Below are 26,020 nucleotides of genomic sequence, written 5' to 3' on the forward strand. Positions count from 1 at the left end.
TCGTGGCAATATCCAAAATGTGCAAGCAAATTATCAACCACACCACCAAGAGCATAAAATAACCCAGACCTCGGTTATCGATTTCTTACTGCATGGTAAGAACTGATCTCGAATACACCCATCACAATATGACTACTAGTTCCAATTCTCAAAATGCCTACAATATGGTTACTTATGCCAATTCTTTTCTCACAATACTCACTATCAATGTCAGTTCTCAAAATACCCACAATATGGCTACCCGCGCCAATTCTTTTCCATCAACACTGACTAACAATCTCAATTCTCGAAATGCCTACAATATGGCTACCCGTGCCAACTCTTTTCCCTCAATACTAACTATCAGTGTCAGTTCTTAAAATTCTCACAAGTTAGCTGCATGTGCAAATTCTTAGTGCCACAAAAAGAAATAGAGAGAAGTTTGCCAGAAATGCGTCAGCAAAAAATATGAGGGAGAATGAAAAGGTTGAATAAAAGCGCATTCAACTCGAGACAAGTTATAATGAGGAAGAATGCTTCTATTTATAACATGAGATTTTTTTCAAGTTCCTCATATCTCCAATGTGGGACTTGGGAGTTGTTTTTCAAAACTCTTTTATATGAGACTTGACCAAGTTCCAACAGACCACATCATAGCAAACCACATCATAGCAAACCACACCATTGTCCACAATTTCGCCCCCTGAAATTTCTACCAAGATCATCATAAAATTTCCGAGATTTAGTAGTTGAGATCGGATTTGAAGCAGGAACCTGAAGTCACGGGTGAACGCCTTTCCAAACAAAGGATGCAAAATCATAAGTAAGAAACAAATATTCCATGGATTCCTCATCGGACAAACAAATAGCACAATTGATATCACTAGAAGAAGAAATAACATTTCTCTTAAATAACTCCACCCTCAAAGAAAGACAACCTCTAATTAATTTCCAAACAAAACAACAAATTTAAAAAAAAACACAATTAAGCCACATTTAGATTGTTGAATACCTGAATAATGCAGAATTTGATCAACTAACAAAGACAAACTGATTTTACTGAATAAGAGGAAGAAGAATCTGCACTCCAACGCCACATATGATCTCTATGGTTCTGTAATAAGGAATCTGCACTCCAACCCAAAAAAATTCTGTCAAATAGGTCCCTACGGAACTCTCTCCAAGAGTTATCAAGAGTTACTCACTTATATAAATGTTTGTTTATTAAGAGTTTCTAGTTAGTATTAATTGATTTATTTTACCCTTCCTAATAAGAGGCACTCTTAGATTCTCTGCATCTTCCGTAACGGTTCTTCTATTTTTTCCCCAATTCTATCGATACCAAATATCAGTCTTTACACCCCTAATACATAGATCTATACTCACACACTTATTCTATTTCTTAATTTTTGGTTAAAATGTACTTTTGTTCTTTCAGTTTTCTAAATTTTACCGTTTTAGTTCTTCTATTTTTTTTTTATGTGTGATTTTCATCCTCCAACTTATATTAATATGCAAAAATAGTCATTCTATTAACTTTTCATCTAAAATCTTCATGGTATTACCTATATGACAAATTTTGTTCATCTCATGTGTAATTTGTATGTAATATCTAGACTTATAAAGTGTATTTTTTGGTCCTTCATCCTTTTCTTTTGTACATAATTTGTCCTTCCTCGTGCAATTTTCATCCACAACCTTACATAGCTGTGCAAAAATGATCACCTCTACTTAATACAAATAGACATAATCTAATAACTTATACAATGTGCACCTCATTTTCCAATATAGAATGTAAAAAGTGTTGTCGAGTATGACATTAGACATGTCATTCCCAAGTGTCACATGAAATTATAATACAATTTTAGTCCTTACATTAATTTTTTCAGTTATGCACAATTTGTCTTCATATTACATTTTTGTACTATTAAAGTATTATCTCATCCTATGAGTCACGAACTAATTTATTTCGGGGTATATGATTGTCTATCGAACAAATATCATTCACATGAATCAAATATTTAATCTTTTTGCCTTTCTGAGATCTAACGTGACATTATATCACCAAATCAATGTTTTATTAGTCTCCATATTATATTTAAAAAAATCACGCATTCATAAATTTATATTTAATTAAAAAAAATAAAGAATATAAATAATCAATCAATAAAAAATGAATAAAAACCCATTTTTATTTGTCTTAAGAAAATGATATTATGAAATTAACTTAGTCACACATGTAAGTTGAATTATATTATTATTAAATAAATTAAAAACTATAAAAGAAAGAAGAATTATTATTTAGTATTCAACACAATGTAATTCTTTAATTTCTTTTGCTACTCATCTTCTTCTCAATGAGCATGTACTAGTTCTTGGTGAGCGTGCATATGCTAACATGTATTTCATATTCAATTGTATAACAAGGGATTGTCCTTGGATAAGTAATTTGATTTTTATGAAGTATATTAAAAGGAGAATCATTTTTCCACAATTTTGTAAATTAGATGATAAAAATGCACATAAATATACATGTAATGTATGTAAGTTAGAGAGATGAATTTTTCACAAATAAAAAAAATGATAGATTATTAATTCCCTAAAATTAATAATTAAGATATGTAGTAAATTTAAAATACTTACTATTGAATTTGAAGTATTTAAATTTATTCTTCAACTAAATGGATCTCTTACCATTTTTTAAATAAGGATCCCCCATTGCTAATGGTTCATCAATCTCAATTGCAGCAACGTGTAGCAATCAGAATCAAGGAACACTATACTCCTTAAGATCCTAACCGTCCATTTTCACATCTCGCAGTGACAGACGGTCAAGATTGTAGCTTGTTTGGATAACAGAGTAATAATAAGTTAATAACAAACAGTAACTGATAACATGAAACATAGCAATGGCTATGGTAGCAGTTAGTGTGCACCATCAATTTCTCTTCTTCTCAACAAAATCAATTTTGAGAAGTAGAAATTTAACAAACCCATCATGTTTTTCTCCTTACACTGCCAACATTCTTCTAAATTCACACAAAAAGAATCAATTTTCATTCATTTCATGTTCTTCTTCACAGACCCCAGAAACTGCTGATATTCAAACTCCTGAATCTTGTGTTAATTTGGGTCTTCAGCTTTTTTCCAAAGGAAAAGTAAAGTCTTCAACTTTTTTTCAATTTGTGATTATTTTTTATTTTTCTCATTGGTTTGAGTTAAAATGGAATGCTTTTTTTTGCAGGTCAAAGATGCTTTAACACAGTTTGAAACAGCACTTTCTTTGAATCCTAATCCTATTGAGGCCCAAGCTGCTCTATATAACAAAGCTTGTTGCCATGCATACAGGTATGTGTTATTGATATCTTTTTACAAGGAATTAATGTGAATGTTACATTTTTAAACTTTTGATTTGATAATTTATTGATGAGTAAATACTCATTTCCCTCACAATTGAAAAACTCAAAATGGTTCATGTCCATCAAATTAGTCATTTGTAGGATAAATTAGTATTAGGTGTCGTAAAACATATTAAAAAGGATTAATTTAACCCACATGACCATTTTGGGTTTTTTAATTTTTCGAGGAACAAAACATATAATATTGAAAAAACATGAGAGACTGAAATGACTCTTTATCCATTGGTTTGAATGAATTTGTTGAAACAATTTTCAGACAAGTCTGAAAATTTTGGAGTATGAGATCATAAATAATGTTGTCATGTGCAAGAGACACATAGATATAGAGGTTATAACAGAAATTCCACAGATTTAGACCATGTTCACTAATAAAATCTGTGTGTCTGTCTCACCTCTCGATCAATGACCATGTGACAAAAATACTTAAAAATATGAGAGGATCCATTTGCAGTGTATTGGAATGAATTCTCTTTTGTCTAGTTTTCAGGTTATGCATAACATTCTTTAAATGGAAGGGTCCTCTCAAAATTGTAGGACCCTGTTTAGGGTGTGTATATCTCACACACATGGAATGCATTTAGTTCGGAGTGTAATAATATCTATGCATGATTAGTATGTAAAGGTTTATACACAGTCAATATGTCATCTACCATTATATTACTTTTTTTAAGAGTCAGTGATAATAAAATATGAATGGTGGATAATGCAATGACAATGTATAAAACTCATACACTATTAGTGGGTATATTTGTTTCTCTTGAGTTAGTCAAATTGACTATTATATGGCACTAGTTGTTATTCATTTAGATTCAACCCACTAGTTTGAGTCATTTGGACTTCTATTATCCCAGAGAAATGACTGAGCAAGTGGACATCTCTAAAATCATAAGATTTTTTCAATTCCTTGCATTTTCTAGACATTGTAATGGCATGGAAAAATTCAATTGATTTATCTTCTATATTCGTAATGTTGTAATTGGTAAAGTGAGTGGATGTATCTTTACATTCTAATGTGGATGTTGTTTGGTTATTATATTCATGAAGAGGGGAAGGAAAGAAAGCTGCTGATTGTCTCCGAACTGCTTTGAAGGAATACAACCTAAAATTTGGTACAATTCTCAATGATCCAGATTTAGCATCCTTCAGAGCTTTGCCTGAATTCAAAGAACTACAAGAAGAGGTTGTTTAATTAGTTTTCAAGAATTTTGCAATGCCAACTTGTCTGATCATTATGTGCTTTATTGTAGACTTGTAGTTGTCAACTGCCAACTCTCTTAAAAGTTTAAAGATGTTGTTAGATGAAGGCCCATGAATGATTTTATAAATATCTAACATTACTAGCTTTTAAGATTACTATATTCTGTAAAATAGTCAAGAAAGGAAGCAGTCTCCAACCATCGAGGAGTCTCATTATTACAGGGTATGGGAAGAGTAAAGAGTCACAAAACACCACATTTTCAACCAAAATCTTAATGCAATAGGTCCATCATTATTTTCTAGTTATAAACTTTTTCAATCATCCCCTCATATCCAATGTGGAACTTCACACTTGAATATATCCAACAATATCACCCCTTTAAGTTCATCATGTCCAAGCCGAATCATCGACTATATACCACTTGTTTGACTCGTTGGCATCCGTGGAGCCTCCAACCACCAAGGAGTCCCCTTGTATCGGGCATAGAAGAGTGAAGAGCTACTGCGAGACATCACGTCTTGAACCAAAACCTTTAAGACTATGGTTTCATTGATTTTTTCTACTTATAAACTCTTCTACTCATCTTATATATGTGGGACTCCACACTTGAATGTGTCCAACAACGAAGTATTTGCCTCTTTTGTTTCCTCCACCCACCCTCATCACCCTTGCCCTCTTTGTGGAAAAAGCCTAAAATACAAGAGGATATCATTGAGAGGGATAATACCAATTAGAGTGAAAAATCATATTAAATGAATTTATGATCCCCTTTATAATCTTATTATGGAGGCTGAAATCTTTTAACATTATTCATATACTTTTCTTCCATGCCACCAGGCCAGGCTGGGTGGGGAAGATATTGGCAACAGTTTTCGAAGAGATCTAAAACTTATTAGTGAAGTTCAAGCACCATTTCGCGGGGTTAGGAGATTCTTTTATGTAGCATTCACAGCTGCAGCAGGGATATCATTGTTTTTAACAGTGCCGAGGCTCTTTCGTGCAATTCAAGGTGGTGATGGTGCTCCTGATCTCTTGCAAACTGCTCAGAATGCTGCCATTAACATCGGAGGTGAATACTGACCTATTTAAATTCCTAATAAAAACAATTCAGGTTCAACTTATGCTTACTAAATTCAGTGAGGAATGAGGAGTTTGTTTTTATCATAAACTTCTAGGTAACTAGTAACTACATTGTGTAACACCTGAGAAAATTGTTATAGCATTTCTTCATTAAATGACTAAGCACCGGAATCAGCAATGTGCAGGTATTGTTGTTTTTGTGGCATTATTCTTGTGGGACAATAAAAAGGAGGAGGAGCAGCTTGCGCAGATAACCCGAAATGAGACACTATCAAGGCTACCTTTGCGCCTTTCAACTAATCGAATAGTTGAACTTGTGCAGCTACGGGACACAGTTAGACCAGTCAGTATCTGTTTTCTCTTTCCCTACTCACTCTCTCTTTCTGTTGTTTTCCTACATTGCATTATTGTATTTTTTTTACATGTTTATTTCTTTCTCCTTAAAGGGGGATGAGAAAAAGTGCTTCACAATCCATGCATTTTAGCACAAGAGTAATGTAAAGTTAACTGTTTCAGTAGCTTGCTGAGTGATAAATTCTTCTACTATTTTCTAAGTTCTGAATGCAATGCATTAGAGATGAAGTTTTCAGTGTTTCTTCTTCTTTTGTTTATCTTTTTGGGAGTTCGATCTTGGTGAAAGTAATACCATACCGGCATACACTACTGCCATCTATTAACAGCATTTTCTCTTTTCTTTATAATTCAGATTAGTTAGTATTATCCGAGGGGGTTAGTTCTGAATAGTTTTCATCTAGAAACTCATAGATAAGTTGTAACTTGAGTTGATTGATGAAATGTTAACAGCATACTAGAGGACTTAAATGGATGGATTTACAAGTTATGATTGTTCTTTCTCTGTGCAAAATTCCTCGTTTTTTCTTTGTTTCTTCCCTTTTGTTCCTTCCCCTTTCAATATGATTGTTTCTATGCTTTAAACTGAAGCCTGGGTTATAGGTTATATTAGCAGGGAAAAAAGAAACAGTATCTTTGGCACTGCAAAGAGCAGAGAGATTTCGAACTGATCTCCTTAAACGCGGTGTTTTGTTAGTTCCTGTCATTTGGGGAGAAGGTAAGGAAACCAAAATTGAGAAGAAAGGTTTTGGTATTCGACCGAAGGCTGCTGAAGCTCTTCCATCTATTGGGGTAAGATTTGATATATAACCATGTGTCCGTGTGAATCCGGCTTCACATGAAATAAAATAAAACCATTGTTTCTTTGATGACACTGACTCATAAAACTTTGTTAGGAAGATTTTGAAAAGCGAACACAGTCAATAAGTGCAAAATCTAAGTTGAAAGCTGAAATAAGGTTCAAGGCTGAAGTTGTATCACCAGCAGAATGGGAAGGGTAATATGCTCTTCTATATTGTCTCTCGTATTGAATCACCTAATACGTAATCTATTTCGTCGTGAAACGAAAGGTTACTTAGCATCAACATAGACAGCAAAAGCGAAAGGGTGCATTGATGTCAAATTGTCAACTAAGAAGTTCAGGATAAAGAAAAGCAGGAGAGAGTGAAATGAGTTGCTAATAGTTGCATGCTAACATGTACTAACTTGTATAGGTGGATAAGGGATCAGCAGAAGTCTGAAGGAGTTACTGTTGGCGAAGACGTGTACATAATACTGCGCTTAGATGGGCGAGTTCGAAGATCCGGGAAAGTAAGTACCATTTCAGAATAAACATGTTTTTCATTGAGATGTCTTTCTTGCTGTGATGTGTAATGACTTGTTTGGAAAGCTTGATGACCTTGTTCTGGAGTACTTTGAATTCTATTTAGATCTTAATTGAAAACAATTGGTTATTTTTTATTGGACTAGTTGGATGATTTAGAACGTTATAGTATTGTTTGATTCATGTAGCTGACTCCACTATTGGGTAAAGGATTTGTTTTTGTTGTTGTATTACATATTGCTTGTCACCTACAAACCATAAAAAAAGCATTTTGATTCAAGAGAAATTGTGACTAAGTTCTTAAGCTTGTCAAGGAAATTCATTACCATTTTGAATATCGGCGTAATTGTGAGGTTGTTTGACATGTGATATGGAGGTTATGAGTTTAAATACTATAAACAACTTCTTCATTTATGAGAGTAAGATTGTGTACATCTATTTTCTACACACCTTATTAGGTTGGAGTCTCGAGTATTGGGCTGCCTTTTTTCCCGATTGCAATACAATTTCTCATACCGTGCCACTATCAGTGGTATGCTAACAAATGAAAATGTGTTTGCAGGGTGTGCCAGATTGGCTGCAAATTGTGAAGGAGCTACCACCAATGGAAGCATTTTTAAGCAAGCTGGAAAGATGAGAAGTTTTATTAAATTTCCAATCGTTTCTTATAGAATTGGGAGGGTTCAATTATTTATCTCTTTGTCCAAGTAATTAAACACTGCACATGTAGTCCTCCATGATCATTGCTTACAATTTCAAATTAAATGTTAAGTACTAGTGAGATTCTTAACACAGAAGATTAAATTGATATACAAATATTGTTTGATTGTAAATCTATATTGTATTTAAAGATCAGCACGAAGCTCTCACTTAATAAAATATATGCAGCATTACTCCAAAAGCAAAGAATCCGTTTTCAAAGGATTCAGATGACATAATTGTTGCCTCTAACCACATTTGTTTGCTAACTTTTTCTATTAAAAATTATGCTTATTATTAAAAAAATTATAAATTGTAAAAAAAACTATGTTATAATTCGTTTTAAATACAAAATAAACTAAATATACACACATTAAGTCCCTTCTAGAACAAAGTAAGAAGGCATCTCCTAAACTGGCTTTAGAGCTATTAGTTGTTTAATTAATTCTTCTAGATATTAGTTTAAAACTCAAGGTTTCCAAAAAAATAATTCAAAACGCAAGCTTAAATATGGGATTTAGGCTACTTTATCATAAAAAATAAAATAATAATTTAAAACTTAATTCATCCCTGAAAGGAGTACTTAACCCTTTATATGTTAATGATTAAATCTTAAGTCATAGCTATGTAGTGTTATTATAAAGTTTTTTTTTTGCATGTACATTATTTATTATTCATATATATAAATTTTTATTTAAGAGTCAATGATAATTAACATATAAATACTATATGATGCGCTAAAAATATAAAAACTCTTATTATATCAATACACCAATTATTTTCTCTTAAATATTTAAGATGTAATGACAATTGAGTGGAACATTCAAGCAATAATATTGATGTTGATCTATGTTGTTGAATACTGTGCTAGTTATCATTCTTCATTCCAAAGGAACTTGAAAATTTCTTCAAGTGTCAAACTGTCGATTAACCAAAGAAATTTAGAGGGTAGTCTTTTTGTGGTGACCTATCTAAGGGAACATGATTTCAAACCCAACATCATTTTTGTTAAGGGCTGAGACACAAGAATGTTGAATTAGACTTCTGCGTAATCCATACATTTCAGGCCCAATATTAAAAGTTATAGTCTTAATGCTTTGAATCTGAACCTAGGATTATAGTGCCCCATCATCATGCTTTATTTCATTTTCATGGTAGGTTTTGAAGGTTCTCATTTTTCTTGTACCAAACTTTCTTCATGGCAATTGGAACACATTTGAACTTGAAAAGTAACAAACAGTTCAGTTTCAGTTTTCTTCAATGGGTGGTATTAAGTTCTTCTCCAATTGTTTATTCTTTTTTAGATTGTTAGAATTTAATATTTATGGATCGTCATAATAAAAAAAATTATTGTCCATCTGCCGCTATTTATTGTATTATTTTTATTTAAGATGCAATAATAATTTACACACAAATGGTTGATATTGGTCTAATTATATAAAAAAAATTACACTATCGGCACATAGTATATTAAACTCATTTAACATTATTATTATGTTATTAGTATAATGAGATTGAGAAACCTTGGGTGGTGGTTGGAGTAGAAATGCAATGTAATCCTAGGTAAACATATATAACACATTTATTCTTCATAATAATATTGAAGTTTCCATGTAAAAGCTTTTATTTTTTATGCAACACAAAAATATTATGTAACCAAAGTTGCATAATCATTAACTTTTCTGAAAATATATATAACACATTATATTTGAATAGGAGTGTATTTATGTTTCTTATTCTATTATTTATGATTAAATTTTAATTATAATTAATTTTTATTGTGTTGTCAAAATTTTATTGGTTGTCTCTACATATATATGTCTTCACACAAGTCTTTCTTAATCATTAATTTGCACAACTTTTTTTTTTATTCTTTATTTATTTATTTGCACTGACATTTTTTTATAAGCTTGGCTCTTGTGACTAATAAAAAATAAAAGTTGCTTAATACTCATTTAATTAGGGGTTATAAGGCTAAACTCTTTACTACATTATTTAAAGATTGTGTGCACTTTTATTTATTTGTAGTATAGAACCAAACAATTGAATCTTGATTGTTACAAAACTCAAAATACAAGTTGCTACACTAACACTCTCCTAGTAAGCTTCTTCTATAAAATGGTTGAAACCTGGATGTAAGAATAATAGCACAACCGAAACCAAAACCAAAACCAAAGATGGCAAGTGCTTCATTTCTCCTAACCTTATACTTGTTCATGGTAGCTACATCGATCTATCCCCCGACAATAGTTGCGCTCAGCAACCATCGTATACAATGGTTACCAACCACAACCACGACTACAACCACGTCATGTCAAGGCTCGATAGAAGAGTGCATAATTAATGGTGAGTTAGTGATGGACTCGGAATCCCATCGGCGCATCCTAGCAACCTCGCAGTATATAAGCTACAAAGCGCTGCAGCGGAACACCGTGCCATGCACTCAAAGGGGTTCATCATACTACAATTGCAAGCCAGAAGCAAGTATTAATCCTTACACCCGTGGCTGCAATACCATCACTCATTGCCGTAATACTTAGAAGAAGAAAGTTAAGTTTCTTCATACATTTCCATTTGATTACTCTTATGCTATGTAGTTATGATAATAAGGCTTGTAACATTTTACTTGATTACATCTATTTGGTGTTTTAGTTTTTATTTTTTTTAACTGTGTAAATTAAAGTTAAATAATTATGGGTTTAGTATAATATTTTGTTCTTTGTGAAGGTGCTTTTTATTTTCGAAATTACATTAGGCTTTTTGGAGATTCATGTTATTATTAAGTTTTGTAGAGGTGATTAGTATAATTATATTATTCTTCACCTAAGAACACTTGAATCTAACTTCAGAAATACAAAGAGTACGAGGTGTGATTAGGTAAAATTTCAAGGAAGATTGGTGTAATTTTTACTTATATTTGCATTCATGGTTAAACATAAAGTTGGACAAGGAGTTGAATAATGAAAAAGATTGGTGTAATTTTAAATCTTGGATTGCAAATCTCAAAATCAATTTTTTATGTATATATAGACTTGTAATCTAAGCAAGTGGCTGAAAGTGCAAGTCAATTGAAGTCAAATCAAATGAATTGTGCTTGTTAAATTTGGCAATCCATATGTAACTACAATAGTCAACTCTCTACTTAACTTAATGAAGTTCATGTGCCAACAATACTAGTTCAAGATACTATATACATGGGTAAACACTTCTTTCAAGATTATGATAGTAATCAATATTAAATATATCTATTAATAGATCAACTAGAGACACCATTATTTGCAAATAAATAATAACATTTTCTTATCATGACACATAAGTTGTTTTACAAAAGTGTATTATTTATTATTGTTAGAAAAATATTTAACTAGATATTTTTTTCAACCAATAACAAAAAGTGTCATGAAAGATAAAGATATATTTTCTTTGTCTATATGTGGATTGAATTTTAGAGGGTAAAGAAGGAAAAAGAAATATTCGGGAGTCATGAAATACATTTATGAAATAGCTCTAAAAAACTTTCATTTTTTATTTCTGCTCCAAAACTCAACTCGCAAATAGACCCTAGATCAACTTTTTAGCTTTTGATTAGTTTTTGCTTGGAAGAGTGCATTGGGATGTGAGTAGAACTTCATTACAACAATATAGAATGGGGATGTGTGTAGATGAAAAATAAGCTGGGTTAGTGTCTACTCATGCCAGCATGTGAATAGATGTGAAATCGAAAAACGCACATTCATTCTATTTTCCAGAAAGTATATTGTCCCTAGAAACAGCTGTTCATAGACATAAGGTGCACAAAATAGGATGTACTCGTTTCTGAACAGTACAGATTTAACAAAATGGATGTGAATTTTGATGTTATTTCAAAATACATGTATTCAATGAATATGGAAAAGAAAATGAAAGATTGACATACATGTATACAATATCATATGCATGGTTCAAATTTTGAAGTTCAAATGTGGGGCCTGAAAAATTGATGGCAAATGGAGTTTGTGAAATCTGAAACAGAATATGGATCCTGTGCAATTGTTTTTAAACTTGCAGAGAATCTAGGCCACAAACAATTTATTTTTATGATACACCACTGGATAAGATAGGATTAAATTAATATTAGTCCAATGTCTAAAGACAAATGCCAAAAAATACCACTAGTGCCACCATTACAAAAGATTTAGTGATAAATGTAACATGATTTATAATAGAGTATTATGACATCATTCGATCCATATAGCCGACTCTACCTAGTGGGATAAAGGCTTGGTCATTATTATAACACTCTAAAAAAATGGTTAAAAAATGGCAACTATTGGATGATGAACTGCACATGATGCAGCTCTTTCTAGAACTTACGAGGATACATGTCCCTTGAAAAGTGACAAACACAAAAATAAAAACATGCAGGGAGAAGGGGCACAGGGTTAGCAAAGTAATCACAATAAAATTACAGGAAAATCCAAGCTAATACTCAAACAGCACCCAAATATGCCCATATCAAACTGGAAAAACAAGCAATCAATCAGTAGTATTTTTCTTCATTTGAACAGCAAGACAATTTAACTACATAGGAGAAATGGAACTCATAGTTACATGGCAAATATCTGAATTCTGAACCACAACTACACACAAAGATGCACAGCACCAAAATCTTGATGTATCAAGAGACAAGAATAAAAGGCAATTGAACATGAAACATTACTTAAGCTGAACCCTCTTCTTTGTTTGACTCTTCTTCATCTATTGGCTTTGCCGGGGCCGTGGGTGATGGAGAGCCCTCCACGCCAATCTCTGCTCTTAGGTCATTGATGCTTTGCTCCAACTCATTTATACGATTTCCCATGTCATCAAGTGCATTGACGTCAAGGAAAATATTACTTCAGCAATTTGAGTAATAGGCAAATCAGAAATGCACATGTAATAAAATTGGCATCACTGTGATCCTGCCTTAGCCAATAATATGATACCACACATACACAACCATAAACAAAGTATTAAACTGTTGTGTATATATGCCATCATGTTATTGGTTCGAGTGTCGAAGCCCATTTAGTATAGATGGGTATTGCACAACAATTCAATGATATAAAAGTCATAAAACCAAAGTCATAAATTCCACTTCATTCCCTAACCAAATGTCCAAAAACTGTTATTTAAGAATACAGATTAATAACGAGAAAGCCACTTAATATCACCTATCATCTGACCTCAGTGATTTAGTCATGAATTACCATTTTCTGAAATTGGATTTTTTAATCCTATTCATTGTTTAAGATTAGCTAATTGTATCGAAATGGAGGGCATATGAAAAGGATATTCTTCGTGACGATGGAGTCAGACATTGTCTGGAACCTACTTTGCTGCAAAGAAAATTTGAGTTAGCAGCAGTATAACAGATAAAGAAAAACAGTAATGAAACTCTAAGCCTAGACTGTACAACTCACCATCTGCTGAAGAAGATTTTGCACCTGAAGAGAGGAAAAGGGGACAGAAAAAGGTCAAAATTGATTGACATTCAACTTCAAGAGCATCAATCAAATCATCTAACTAGACTGACCCAAATGTTAATAGCAAGAACACCAATATGCATAATTGCATATTGCACCCATCAAGTCATCATGGACTATGGGTTAATCAGCCAGCCAAAAATAGATCAACATAGCAAGGTTCTAAAGTGCGGACATTGTCAGTTGAAGTGTTGCCGACGGGAGTACATCTTATATCCCATAATTTGTGTCACTCCATGTGCCATAAGCTATGATTGGTCAGAAAAATACTTAATAATTAAATTTTAACTTAATTACATTTTTTCCAACCAATCACAAACCCATGGCACATAGAGTGATACTCATTATGGGACAGCAGATGTGCACCAATTGCCGACACAATATTGAGGTTACTATTACCGCTGCACTTGCGTTGCAACAACACAGTGACACTGCTGCATCATAACCACATTGCAGCCACAATAGGCTACGCCGGACGACAACATTTTCAAAAACCAATCTTAAGACAAAAATACACACAATAATAGTTGCAATCGACATTGAAACAACCACAATGCCTACAATAGCAGCAATCACAATTTAAAACCATGCTAAAATCATTTTCAAATGTTAGCATCATGTAATCCAATTTGCATATTCTCATTCAGGGAACCTAAGCATGCCAGTTACCAAAATTGATAATTATTAGAAATCCTAGCAGCATCCCAATTCAGTTACCAGCATTATTGACACAAAGACATACATACAAATGAAATAAAAGAATGGTACAACGCAAGAGGCTCCCACGTAGTGGGGTTTGAGCATTACCCCATAATCAGAGAGACTGTTTGTTTCCGGAATTCAAACATGACATTTTGGTCACTAAGCAACAACTTTAATGTTACGCCGCAAATCATCCCCTTATAGATGCAATAATAGAACCAAAAAACGTAAATTATATTGAAAATTATTATGAACAAGTCTTACAAAAGCAGTCATGTCAGCAGTGCTTTGCTTTGGATCTTCTGAATCATGTCCGTCCTGAAATAATAAAACGTTACAAATCCAGTGAATAAGAAATGAAAGAAATAGAAACCATGACGTGATGAACCGAAACCTAAAATGAAATTAAATTCTTAAATAACAGATAACAATGGAATAGGTTTTAATTCACAAAATAGACATGTCTACGAGACACTTTTTGTTTGAATTGGAAATGTGGAAACCCTAATTGATTAAATATTTAAATTGAGAATCGTGACTGGAAATGCAATAATGAGGAATGAAAATAAAATGGAAGTAAAAGGAAAAGAGAGTGTAACCATTGTTCTGAGAAACGCAGTAGGTGGAACAGATGCAAGTTTTGAAAGGAAAAAAAATGGTGCAGAGTGCGAGCAACGATTCAGGTTCGTGGAACTGTGGCAACAAATATTAGATACTTGTGAGACTATCCAGTCGACTACATAAGGATGAAATTTCATGTGTTTAATAATTAAATATTTTTCTAATATCAAGTAAATATAATGGTATATTTTGTAGAAGAGAAAATGTAACCCCTAATTGAAGCAAGCCGAGGGTTAAAGGTGCAATTAAAATATCAGATTATTTTTCAATTAATTTGTCTTTTTTTCCTTCTAAATCACATTTTACAAGTTGAAATCATCACATAATCACATTTTACAAGTTCAAATCATCTTTAAAAATTTAAAGTTTTGCATCATTAGAAAATTTATTTATGTTTATGTGTTGTTATAATGAAAGGATTTGAATTTCATGTATTCTATACTGATTGAAAATAATCATATATCATGGGTGTCAAAGTTCCACGTACCAACTTATTTAAACTAATTTGAACTCGTAATTGCATTTGCAAAAAACATGTGTTTTTGTAAACAATTAAAATTTTAATGTTAACTCTTGGTATAATCTTATGGATGGGGATTACATGTCTCACTTGGTGTATCAAGTTAATCATAGAGCTTCATTCATTTAAAAAGAAAAATTATAAAAACAGAAATTAATATTTTAATATTATTTTGTGATGTTTGATTGGTCCGGGACAGGGAGACAGGAAAATTGTGGGAATCATATTGTACGTTTTTTTGCATGAGTGTAGACAATTTATAAACATTTTTTCTTCTTTAAAGATTTCCTTTAAATATATCTATTTACATTATCATAACAAAATCATATACAATTCATTTTTTGAATCATTCTATATCTTTCTATTAATTCTCATATAGCAAATATAGGATTCTTTCTTTTTACATAAAGAAAGTGGATAAATAACTTTACTAATTTCAAGAAAAGTACAAATGTGGTGTGCCTTTTACTTAATTATACATAAAACTTTTTTCAAATAATTTTGGTTCCAAGATGACCAAATTTAATATTTTTTAAAGACCTAATTTTAATATGTAGCATGTCATTATTACTTGATTTTCACTTTGTGGATTATTTTCACTTTTGCATTGAATTATGAAGTCTTTTGACTCATGTAAATTAAGTTCAACCGAATAATTTACAAATCTTAAAATGAGTCGAATTTAAACTTAAAAAAATAGTCATAATAAACTTGAATTTCAATATTAATTATCCAAATATATATTTTTCTGTATCACACCATTATTCAAACATATCCAATATTTTTGCATGGAGGATTTGATTCAACATTCATATCTATTATTATAGATTCCAACATATCAGTCAAACAATAATCTTTTTCAATAATAGAGAAGAAAATTATGTTTTTGTTTTTAGTTTTAAGAGTAAAAATGTCATTTCAGCATAAATAAAAGAATATAAGTGTCATTTTATTTTATTTTTCTTTGCTTTTTATAGCATTTTCATCTCTAATACTCAAGATAATTCTGAGTCATATATTCTTCCTATGGATCCTATCTCCAAACATGGGTTCTATCTCTGCCATGTCCTATACCCTGAATCCTCTCTATACCTTATATGCCATCCCTCCAACTAGAGATAACCACGCTCTACCCTTTATTACAAACCAAAAAAAAAAAAACCATAGCACCTACACATCCTCTTCAACATTAACATCTTTCTAACTTACCCTTCTTGCACCCTCTCATTTTCATACTCTATCTTTTTCCAATGGCTTCCAATGAACTCAAACAACGAGTCACACAAAATCCCTCCACAACCACAATGAACAACAAGAAAAGAAACATAGGTGTAGGAAGAAGAAGAGAAAAGAGAATGGCAATGGCAAAACGTGGATTTAAGTCACTTGCCATAGCAGTTTCTCTTCCTTTATCTCTTACCCTTTTATCCATGTACCTAGGTTCTTCACTCCATACCCAACAACATGCCGATTATTATGATGATGATGATGATGTTGTTGTTGTGGCCTCTACAAAGCCCTTCTGGTTCACACCATCATGGGTCTTACACCTTATGTGCCCTGCTTCTAGCTTCTTGATGGGTATCTCTGCTTGGATGGTGTGGGCAGATGGAGGGTTCCATGCAAACCCTGTGGCTCTTTTGCTTTACTTGGCTCAGATCATCTTCACTCTGCTATGGGATCCTCTTGTTTTTGGTCTTGGAGCAACAAGGGTTGGCTTGATGGTGTGTTTGGGATTGTTCGGCGCGCTGTCCGGCTGCATGCATGTGTTTAGGCAACTCAATTCTGTTGCTGGTGATTTCACAAAGCCTTGTTTAGCATGTGCTGCTTTTCTCTCTGTTGTGAATGTTAAGCTCCTCTTTGTTTGAAGTTGAAGTTATATATAGGCATATGGGTATCAATAATGCTGTGTAAACAATCAGTTTAAGGCCTTGTTCTGTAAATAATAGTTCTTTTTTGTTTTGGTTTGTATATTTTGGACTCACTTTTACAAGTGTTAAATTTAAGCAGCATTGGTTTTTAGTTGCTATATATATCTACTTTTTATTTATTTATGATAGAACATCATGTTTTATTCAAACCATGTAGTCAACTATAAAAGTTTGGTTGTTGTATATATCTGTCTTTTTGGCCTTCATAATTTCCTTTGAGAATGGGATTGAACAATAGAATATTGCATGAGATTCTTTTCAATGCAAACTCATGTTATTCAAGTCTTCTTTTTATTTTTCTTTATTTTTAGGAGAGTTCTTTTATATAAAAAAATGAAAAATTGGTTCATAAAAATGAAATTTGAATATCAAAAGCATATCTGGGACTCACTCTGAAGCAAGCAGCCAGGAGTATCTATCTATTTCATAAAGGACACTAATGTAACGTTGCAAAGTACTAAGGTTGTTTGGAAAACATGAAGAGTGTTGTTCACAGAAATTGAGTTTCAAACCAATGAAATGAAGCTATATGTTTATCAAAGAATAACTCCTTTATCAAATGATTAAACAACCAACTTAATTAACATAGCAACATCAACCAAACATTTATCCAACTACGTGAGGTCGGCAAACAATGGACTTAATTGACATTCATAAAAACATATAATGAATCATGAGTTCAAAACATCCTATTTAGCATATAATGAATTGAGTTCATTACACCTATTTAGCACAAAGAGGTATACACCTCACTAATTATCAGACAAAAACTTCCACAAATCCTTCCTCACTCATTATAAGACAATAACTTATTCCCAAATTCTTCCTCACTCATTATCAGAAATTTACTTACTCAAAATCTTTCCTTACTCATTGTCAGACAATTACTTATTTCATTTCCCACCTCACAGGAAAACGCTTTTTGCTCCACCCTAGGGTATTTTAGTGTTAACATGCTTTCAAAGAGCTATACTTACATAACCAATTTCCTTTTTTTTTAGGTAATGCCTTATCTGAACAATGTGGAGACCTCTTAGAGTTTTAACAAAAATTATGCAATAAGGTAACTGCTAATATCTTTTTGAAACATTTTCAAAGATGCAAAAACATGGCATAACATTGGGAATTATCAGTTATGACAGTCACAATACAAGTCTGGCGAGCTAGTACATGTGGGTGGCTCAGTACACAAGACTTCCACCTAGTGGAGTCTAAGAAAGATAGATGTATGCAACCTTACCCTCGCAAGTGAAGAGGCTGTTTCCAAGGTCTGGACTCATGACTTCCAAGACATAAGGCAAGAAACCTTACATGTATAATACATTAATTTCGCAAACAAATTCCAATTCCTTTCATAATTAGATGTTATAAAATGGCAACATTAGGTCATTAACAGTCATAGAAAGAGCAGTTGATATTAAAGCAAAATAAATCCCAATGAAGATCACTTTGAAGATGATTGTGACAGTGCAATTTCAGTACCAACCACAAAATTTCATATACAGACAGAACACACTCAAAACAGTAACAACTCAGAAGAAAAAAAGGTGGTTTCTTCTGCTTTTCTATCTAGAGTAACAACTGCTCTCCTGTTTCATACAATATACCCTTTCTATTATTTTTCAATTACTCCATATACAATCCATGGATAGGACTAATCTACAAACTTGGAATTTAGAAGTTGTAAGGCCAAAACATAAAAGGAAACAGAGAACTACATAATCCTATGAAGCCAAGAAGCATATGCTGCTTTCCTGTTTCTCACAATGTGCTTTCTATCTCAAATAATACAACAACAACCCAAGCCTTAGTCCCACTAGGTGGGTCAGCTTAAAGAGTTTTCCGACAATTTAATCTGCAGAAAAAGAATGAGAGGGACTCAGCTAGGATGATGATACCTGAACTGCTTTAAATGATGGATGAAGTAAGCCAAGTTCATCTTTGACCTCAAGAGGGTTACTAGTCTCATTCCGTATTCTCTCAACTCTCCTACTACCCAATGACTTATGTGTAAAACCATAAATCTGCAGTACTTGGTTATCGCCGAAATTGAAAGCCCTATCCATCTGCTTCAAACACCTCTCAACTGGGTAATCCCCGAACTTGGCACAAGGCTTGCAACCCACAAAATGAGTCACCAAAGGCCACCTATGATCACCAAGACCAGGATGGTACTTCTCCATCATTTCCTCATATTTATCAACCAAAATACCCCAATAACCATGCAAGTAATAACCACTCTCAAGATAAACCTTATCACCCCACTTATCTCTATTTTTCGCCAATAAATAAATCATTGCCGATTGATCATCCGCTTCGAAAACCGGCCTATCCTCAAGCTCCCTGGTAAGCACTTTCCCAGCCTCATTCCTAACTTTCCCTTTCGGCCCCATCGGCGCCCACTCATCAAGAATATCCAATGACCATTGACAATTCCGAATTAAGAAACTCCCAGTATTCAAACCAATCCAGTTCTTCTTTTCATAAACCATCTCATTCCACCCATGTAACACAAAGTTATGATCTTTATACCTCTCCCAAGGCACTTCAAAAGCCATATCTGTAAACATTGCATCACTATCCATCCACCATAAGAACTCAACTTCAGGGTGTGACAATAGAAGCTTCCGAATCAACGGTAGCTTCGCCCAAAACCCTGCCATTTCAGCATCCAGAAGGGCAAAATTGTAAAATACATCAATCCCATGTAATCGACTATAATCAATTTTGTTCTTAATCGACTTCAGAAGATAGTGATCACCAACGGGATTCTCACACGGTTTTGGTGAAGACCCAGTTACGAGAAGAACCCGAGGCTTATCGGATCGAATGAAATTCGGGTAATTAGGGTTTGAAAGAAGCCAATTCGATCGTTGTTTATCCCAATCCGAGATTTTGGGTCCGAGACGATAAGACTCGTTCAATTTATCGCGTTCCTCATTTTCTCGTTCCTCTTCTTTTTCTTCTTCGTTATCTTTCAATAACGTGTTGATATCGAAGGCGTTGTAATTGGTGGAGGAATCAGAAAACGACGTCGTTTTGTGGAGAACCTTTTCTTCGAGAACACGGTGAGGGTCGTTAATTAACTTACGAGATTTAAAGCGGTTGCGGATGTCGTTGAAATCTTGCTCCGGCGTGCCGAATTTACCGGCGCCGATGGTGCCACGTAGGACAACGACGGTGAGGAGGAGACAGAGAATGGTGAGCTTGGAATGATTGAGAAGTCTCTGGAATCTTCTTAATCGTTGAGCTCCCAAACACTTCTCCAACATCTTTTTTTCTGTGAATTTTTATTGAAGGATTAGGATTTGAAATGTTTTTGAGGATGTTTGGGTATAGTTTGGAACGAAAACCCACTCAGATTAGAAAGGAAAGGATGATCGTTGATCATAAACTTCATTATTTTATGGGATTGTATTTTTTTCACAAAGTAATTTGTCCAATAAATTAAACTTTCAATATTTTGATTATTCTAAAAATTTAAAAGTATTTTATATCACTAAACTAGCCCGTAATTTTTGCCTCATGGTTAAGAATCATATTACATGTGCGTTCACATGATTAAGATGATTAAGGACATACATGTTATTTGTGCATTCATATTGTTAAGAACAAACATATGACTCATACATTGGTTCAAACACATATGTTACCCGTACATTCACATTGCTAAGAATACATATATTAATCGCACATTTCTATAATTAAAACACACATGTTATTCGTACATTCGCATTATTAAGATCACATGTTTCACTCATATTACTGATGCAAGTCCAATTTTATAAAATGATTTCATTTTTATCAATAAAAGTATTGAACTTGAACGAACGATATTAATTATATTTCTCACACAAATAAAAGATAACATTTTGAAACAGACTCAAATGAGGAAAAAAAATATAAGTTTAAAGAATAGTGTCAATCTCCATTATGTTATATTTTAGTGAACTTTTCAACATGCTTTGAAAGAAATTAAACATAATTCATTGTCAAAAAATATATACATGATGAGCATTGTCTCAAATTTATATCCATAACGAGTATGACGTGAAATTAAATAATCGAAAATAAATCAGGAAATAAATATAAAATAAATACATTCATTATCATAATCAAATCAAATATATTATTTTTAAGCCATAAATAAATTTTAGACAAATGTAACTCTTTTATTATCACAATAAAATTAATTCTAAAAAATATTATTCATTTAGGCAATTCTCTTTTTTCTTTGTGATATGAACAAATTCATAAATAAAAATATAAAAAAATATTAATATACATAATTGCAATAATAATAAAAAATAATCATGTAATGAATATAATGTTATTATTTTTAGCTCTATTCAGTAATTTTATTTTTAAGTCTGACAGAATATCAATATATTTCTTTATAAATAGTAACATCATAGCTCATTTATTAGTAATAGGATTGAATTCCTACTCTTTAAGTTTTAAAAATAATTAAATAATATTAATCGAGAACATTTTAAGATCTATTTAAATAATTATCAGTATTACAAACGATTCTTTTCAAATAAATTTATTGTTTATCATTTTTCAAGCAACAATGTAGAATATCAATAGAGTTCATTATTAATTATGATATCATATTTCATTCTATTAATAATAACAATGAATTCCTACTACTAAAGTTTTAAAAAATGATATTATTTGAGAATGGTTTAAGATCCACTAATTAAATGCGCTATATTTAGCATTTTAAAAAAATAGATGATATTAATTGAGAATATTTTAATAAGATTGAATTCCTACTATTTAAGTTTTAAAAATAATTAATTAATATTAATTGAGAAAACTTTAAAATCTATTTAAATAATTATTATTAAACTATTATTTTTTAAGTGAAATAGAATACGAAAAAAATTCTTTATTAATTGTAATATCATAGCTCATTCTATTAATAATAATAATGGATTCCTACTATTTAAGTTTTAAAAATGATTAAATGCTATTAATTGAGAAAGTTTTAACATCTACTATTTAAATGCGTAACTCCTACTTATTACATTTAACATTTTAAATTTTAAAAAATGATTAGATGATATTTAGTGAGAATGTTTTAATAAGATTGAATTCCTACTATTTAAGTTATAAAAATAATTAAAAATATTATTTGAGAACATTTTAAAATATATTTAAATAATTAGTACTAAATGATAATTTTGAAATAAACTTATTGTCTATTATTTAAATGTGCAATTATTATATATCCTATTTAGTGTTTTAAAATTTAAAAAATGATTAGATGATATTAATCGAGAATATTTTAATAAGATTGAATTCCTACTATTTCAGTTTTAAAAATAATTACATAACATTAATTGAAAATGTTTTAAGATCTTTTTAAATAATCAGTATTAAAAACGATTATTTTGAAATAATATCCACAAATTCACTTATTAATTGTAATATCATAACTCATTCTATTAATAATAAAAATAGATTTCTCATACTTATGTTTTAAAAAATGATTAAATGATATTAATTGAGAACGTTTTAAGATCTACTATCTAAATGTGCAATTACGACATAACATATTTAACGTTTTAATAAGATTGAATTCTTACTATTTCTGTTTTAAAAATAATAATAATATTAATTGAAAAAGTTTTAATATCTTTTTAAATAATTAGTATTAAAAATGATTATTTTGAAATAAATTTATTGTCTATTTTTTTAAGCGAAATAAAATATCATTTAATTATTTTATTATTTAATTTTAATATCATAATTTATTCTATTAATAATAACAACAGATTAATTCTATAAACAAATTTCCTTATTAATATTAATATCGTAACTTATTCTATTAATAGTAACAATAAATTCTCTAATTTAAATTTTAAGAAATGATTAAATGATATTAATTGAGAACATTTTAAGATCTACTATCTAAATGTATAATTACGACATAACATATTTCGCGTTTTAAAATTAAAAAATAATTAGATAATATTAATTGACAACGTTTTAAGATGTATTTAAATAATTAGTATTACAAATGATTATTTTGAACTAAATTCATTGTCTATTATTTTTTAAGCGAGGTAGAATATCAATATATTTTTCCTTAATAATTGTAATACCATAACTCATTATATTAATAGTAACAATGAATTCCTCTTATTTAAGTATTAAAAAATGATTAAATAATATTAATTGAGAACGTTTTAAGATTTATTATTTAAATGTGCAATTACTATATATCCTATTTAGCATTTTAAAATTTAAAAAAATAATTATAAGATAGTAATTGAGAATGTTTTAATAAGATTGAATTACTACTCTTTCAGTTTTAAAAATAATTAAATAATATTAATTGCAAACGTTTTAAGATCTTTTTTAATAATTAGTATTAAAATCATTATTTTGAAATAAATTCATTGTCAATTATTTTTTAAGGGAGTTAGAATATCAACATATTTCCTTATTAATTGTAATATCATAACTCATTATATGACTAATTGAAAATAGGAAGACAGTTTCGACTATATATTTGTAGCATCATTATTAAGTTTTCGTAAATTTATTATTTATAGTTATGCAAATTTATATCCATAATAAGCATTGCTTAAAATTAGCGAATCATAAATAATTTAATCAAAATGTAAATCAAATCAATTAATTATCATAATCAATTATACATAATATGAAATGGAATATGCATAATATGAAAATTATACAATTTAAAACTTCCAAATTATATAGAAGAAAGTCATAACAAAAAATGACAAAATGGCTTATCAGGATCCCTGATGAAGAAAATGGATTCAACACTGAAACATGTTTTGAATCGGATCTAGAACTTTAGTAAGTATGAATAAACCCGAATGATAGTTGTAAGAATCAAAATATGTTCAAAATTATATCAGTTTTTTTCTTTTAAGGCTTTTATCTCTTTGATTGGTAAAATATGAAATCAAATTATATATATCAATGAACATCTCGTTAGATAATTCATGAATGATGAAGTAATAAAAAAGTGAAATGACTATAAAATCACACCTCGTTTGATGATGAAAGAGATTAGATATGTTTAATCAAAATAAAAAAATGTAGGAGAAGTAGTTTGTGAGTTTCAAAAGAAGAGAAGATTAAGAAGTAAATTGAAATAAGAATAGAGAAAAAATTTAAGAAGTAAATTAAAATGAAATAAGAGTAAAGAAATGAAAGATTAATTTGATGAAAATCATACATCGTTTGATGAAGGAAAAAATTAAACATGTCTAATAAAAATGAAAAAAAAATGTAGGAGAAGTAATTTGTGAGTTTCAAAAGAAGAGAAGATTAAAAAGTAAATTGAAATAAGAATAGAGAAGAAAACTAAGAAGTAAATTGAAATGAAATAAGAGTGGAGAGATGAAAGATTAATTTGATGAAAATAGACTATTCTTTAGACCATATATTCTCACATATATTTATATTAAGATAATACCTTGTTTGATGATGGAAAAAATTAGACCTGTCTAATAAAAATAAAAAAAATGTAGGAGAAGTAATTTGTGAGTTTCAAAAGAAGATGAGATTAAGAAGTAAATTGAAATAAAAATAGAGAAAAAACTAAGAAGTAAATTGAAATGAAATAAGAGTAGAGAGATGAAAGATTAATTTGATGAAAATAAACTATTCTTTGGACAATCTATTCTCACATATATTTATATTAAGATAGTAGAAGAATGATATAGTGTGTGAGAGCTCATTATAAGAATATGTGAGCATTTTGGAGGGGGGAAAATTAAGGAAATGATGACATGTGTCAATGATGACATGACAATGAGCTTAAGTTAAGGATATAGTGACATGTGTCAATAAGGAGTTTTTTTTGTTATATAGATAATAGATTCACTATACTGATAGTTAATCATCTATCAATAATGTCACTTTATCATGTTATGAATGTAATCCATCTGAACTATATTCCACCATGCCATAATTAGTAATAACTATCATAAAGTTCTACATATCACTTTTATTCTTTTTCATCAATATATCATTACTCTTTTACTCATTTTGTTACTTTTATCTTCTCTTTTTCGATATAAGAAAAATATACTTTTATGACGTGTTCAATTTTATTAAGCTTATTAAATCTTTCGTCTTTATTAAGTTTCTATATTGCATTTCTTATATTAAATTATTTTTTCTTAAAAAATATAACACGAATATGATACACTCATTATCAGAAAAAATAAGAATGTGGGTCGACATACACAGATTGTTGGTCAACATGCTAGTATTTATATAGTTTAATATCTATAGATTATATCAGTGTAAAGATTTATATGCGGTCAGCACATTATTTACCATTTATTCGTTTTAGTTTTATTTAAGAGTCAATAATTATAATATATGAATGATGGATGTTATATTAACGGTGTAAAAATATATTACATTATGAATGTATATATCTTCTTTTCATATTTATATAGGTATAGATTTATACTTATATTATTTATAATTCATGTATTACTTATATTTTGGATGTCAAATATAATTATATATGAATGATAAATAATGCATAACAAGGTAAAAACTCTTAAATCATAAGAGAATTTATAAATAAAGATCTTTAGGACAATAATAATAATAGATGCTACTTTTTACTAACATGAGAGATAAAAAGAAACAAAAAAAAATGTATATATTAATAATGTAAGAGTTTTTT

The 26,020-nt window shown here is 30.5% G+C and overlaps 4 protein-coding genes across 5 annotated transcripts; 2 read left to right on the forward strand and 2 right to left on the reverse strand.

Annotated features, from left to right (window-relative positions):
* LOC109329861 (protein LOW PSII ACCUMULATION 1, chloroplastic) lies at window positions 2,865-8,141 on the forward strand. 2 transcript variants are annotated; one of them, XR_002105590.1, is made up of 9 exons: window positions 2,865-3,137; window positions 3,224-3,327; window positions 4,443-4,578; window positions 5,434-5,665; window positions 5,862-6,019; window positions 6,631-6,819; window positions 6,928-7,024; window positions 7,242-7,338; window positions 7,914-8,141. XR_002105590.1 is itself a non-coding variant. In XM_019563724.1 (9 exons), the coding sequence occupies exons 1-9, from the start codon at window positions 2,889-2,891 to the stop codon at window positions 7,986-7,988; spliced, it is 1,341 nt and encodes a 446-aa protein (XP_019419269.1). In that variant the 5' UTR covers window positions 2,865-2,888; the 3' UTR covers window positions 7,989-8,141. The 2 variants fall into 2 exon arrangements, 1 of the variants encoding a protein (XP_019419269.1); XM_019563724.1 differs by having other exon boundaries at window positions 6,924-7,024.
* On the reverse strand, window positions 12,511-14,985 carry LOC109329863 (heat shock factor-binding protein 1-like). Its single transcript, XM_019563727.1, has 5 exons — window positions 14,856-14,985; window positions 14,521-14,574; window positions 13,492-13,515; window positions 13,365-13,407; window positions 12,511-12,898 (listed from the first exon to the last, which is right to left on the reverse strand). The coding sequence occupies exons 1-5, from the start codon at window positions 14,856-14,858 to the stop codon at window positions 12,750-12,752; spliced, it is 273 nt and encodes a 90-aa protein (XP_019419272.1). The 5' UTR covers window positions 14,859-14,985; the 3' UTR covers window positions 12,511-12,749.
* On the forward strand, window positions 16,466-17,421 carry LOC109329862 (translocator protein homolog). The gene has a single exon (XM_019563726.1). The coding sequence runs from the start codon at window positions 16,648-16,650 to the stop codon at window positions 17,263-17,265; it is 618 nt and encodes a 205-aa protein (XP_019419271.1). The 5' UTR covers window positions 16,466-16,647; the 3' UTR covers window positions 17,266-17,421.
* On the reverse strand, window positions 18,921-20,713 carry LOC109329860 (xyloglucan 6-xylosyltransferase 2-like). The gene has a single exon (XM_019563723.1). It carries the CDS (start codon window positions 20,598-20,600, stop codon window positions 19,212-19,214), a length of 1,389 nt encoding a protein of 462 aa, XP_019419268.1. The 5' UTR covers window positions 20,601-20,713; the 3' UTR covers window positions 18,921-19,211.

The sequence above is a fragment of the Lupinus angustifolius genome, chromosome LG16 (genome assembly GCF_001865875.1).
Source record: "Lupinus angustifolius cultivar Tanjil chromosome LG16, LupAngTanjil_v1.0, whole genome shotgun sequence".
NCBI classification, from domain to species: Eukaryota; Viridiplantae; Streptophyta; class Magnoliopsida; order Fabales; family Fabaceae; genus Lupinus; species Lupinus angustifolius.

What these genes read in the sequence shown, in the direction of transcription:
- LOC109329862 (XM_019563726.1), top strand. Translation starts at nt 16,648, where the DNA reads ATGGCTTCCAATGAACTCAAACAACGAGTCACACAAAATCCCTCCACA.
- LOC109329860 (XM_019563723.1), bottom strand. Translation starts at nt 20,600, where the DNA reads ATGTTGGAGAAGTGTTTGGGAGCTCAACGATTAAGAAGATTCCAGAGA.
- LOC109329861 (XM_019563724.1), top strand. Translation starts at nt 2,889, where the DNA reads ATGGCTATGGTAGCAGTTAGTGTGCACCATCAATTTCTCTTCTTCTCA. An exon ending in AGCTTTTTTCCAAAGGAAAA is followed by an intron (nt 3,138 to 3,223) that starts GTAAAGTCTTCA and finishes TTTTTTTTGCAG; the next exon opens with GTCAAAGATGCTTTAACACA. An exon ending in TACGGGACACAGTTAGACCA is followed by an intron (nt 6,020 to 6,630) that starts GTCAGTATCTGT and finishes CCTGGGTTATAG; the next exon opens with GTTATATTAGCAGGGAAAAA.
- LOC109329863 (XM_019563727.1), bottom strand. An exon ending in AAAATCTTCTTCAGCAGATG is followed by an intron (nt 13,408 to 13,491) that starts GTGAGTTGTACA and finishes TTTTCTTTGCAG; the next exon opens with CAAAGTAGGTTCCAGACAAT. An exon ending in TGACTCCATCGTCACGAAGA is followed by an intron (nt 12,899 to 13,364) that starts ATATCCTTTTCA and finishes ACGTCAATGCAC; the next exon opens with TTGATGACATGGGAAATCGT.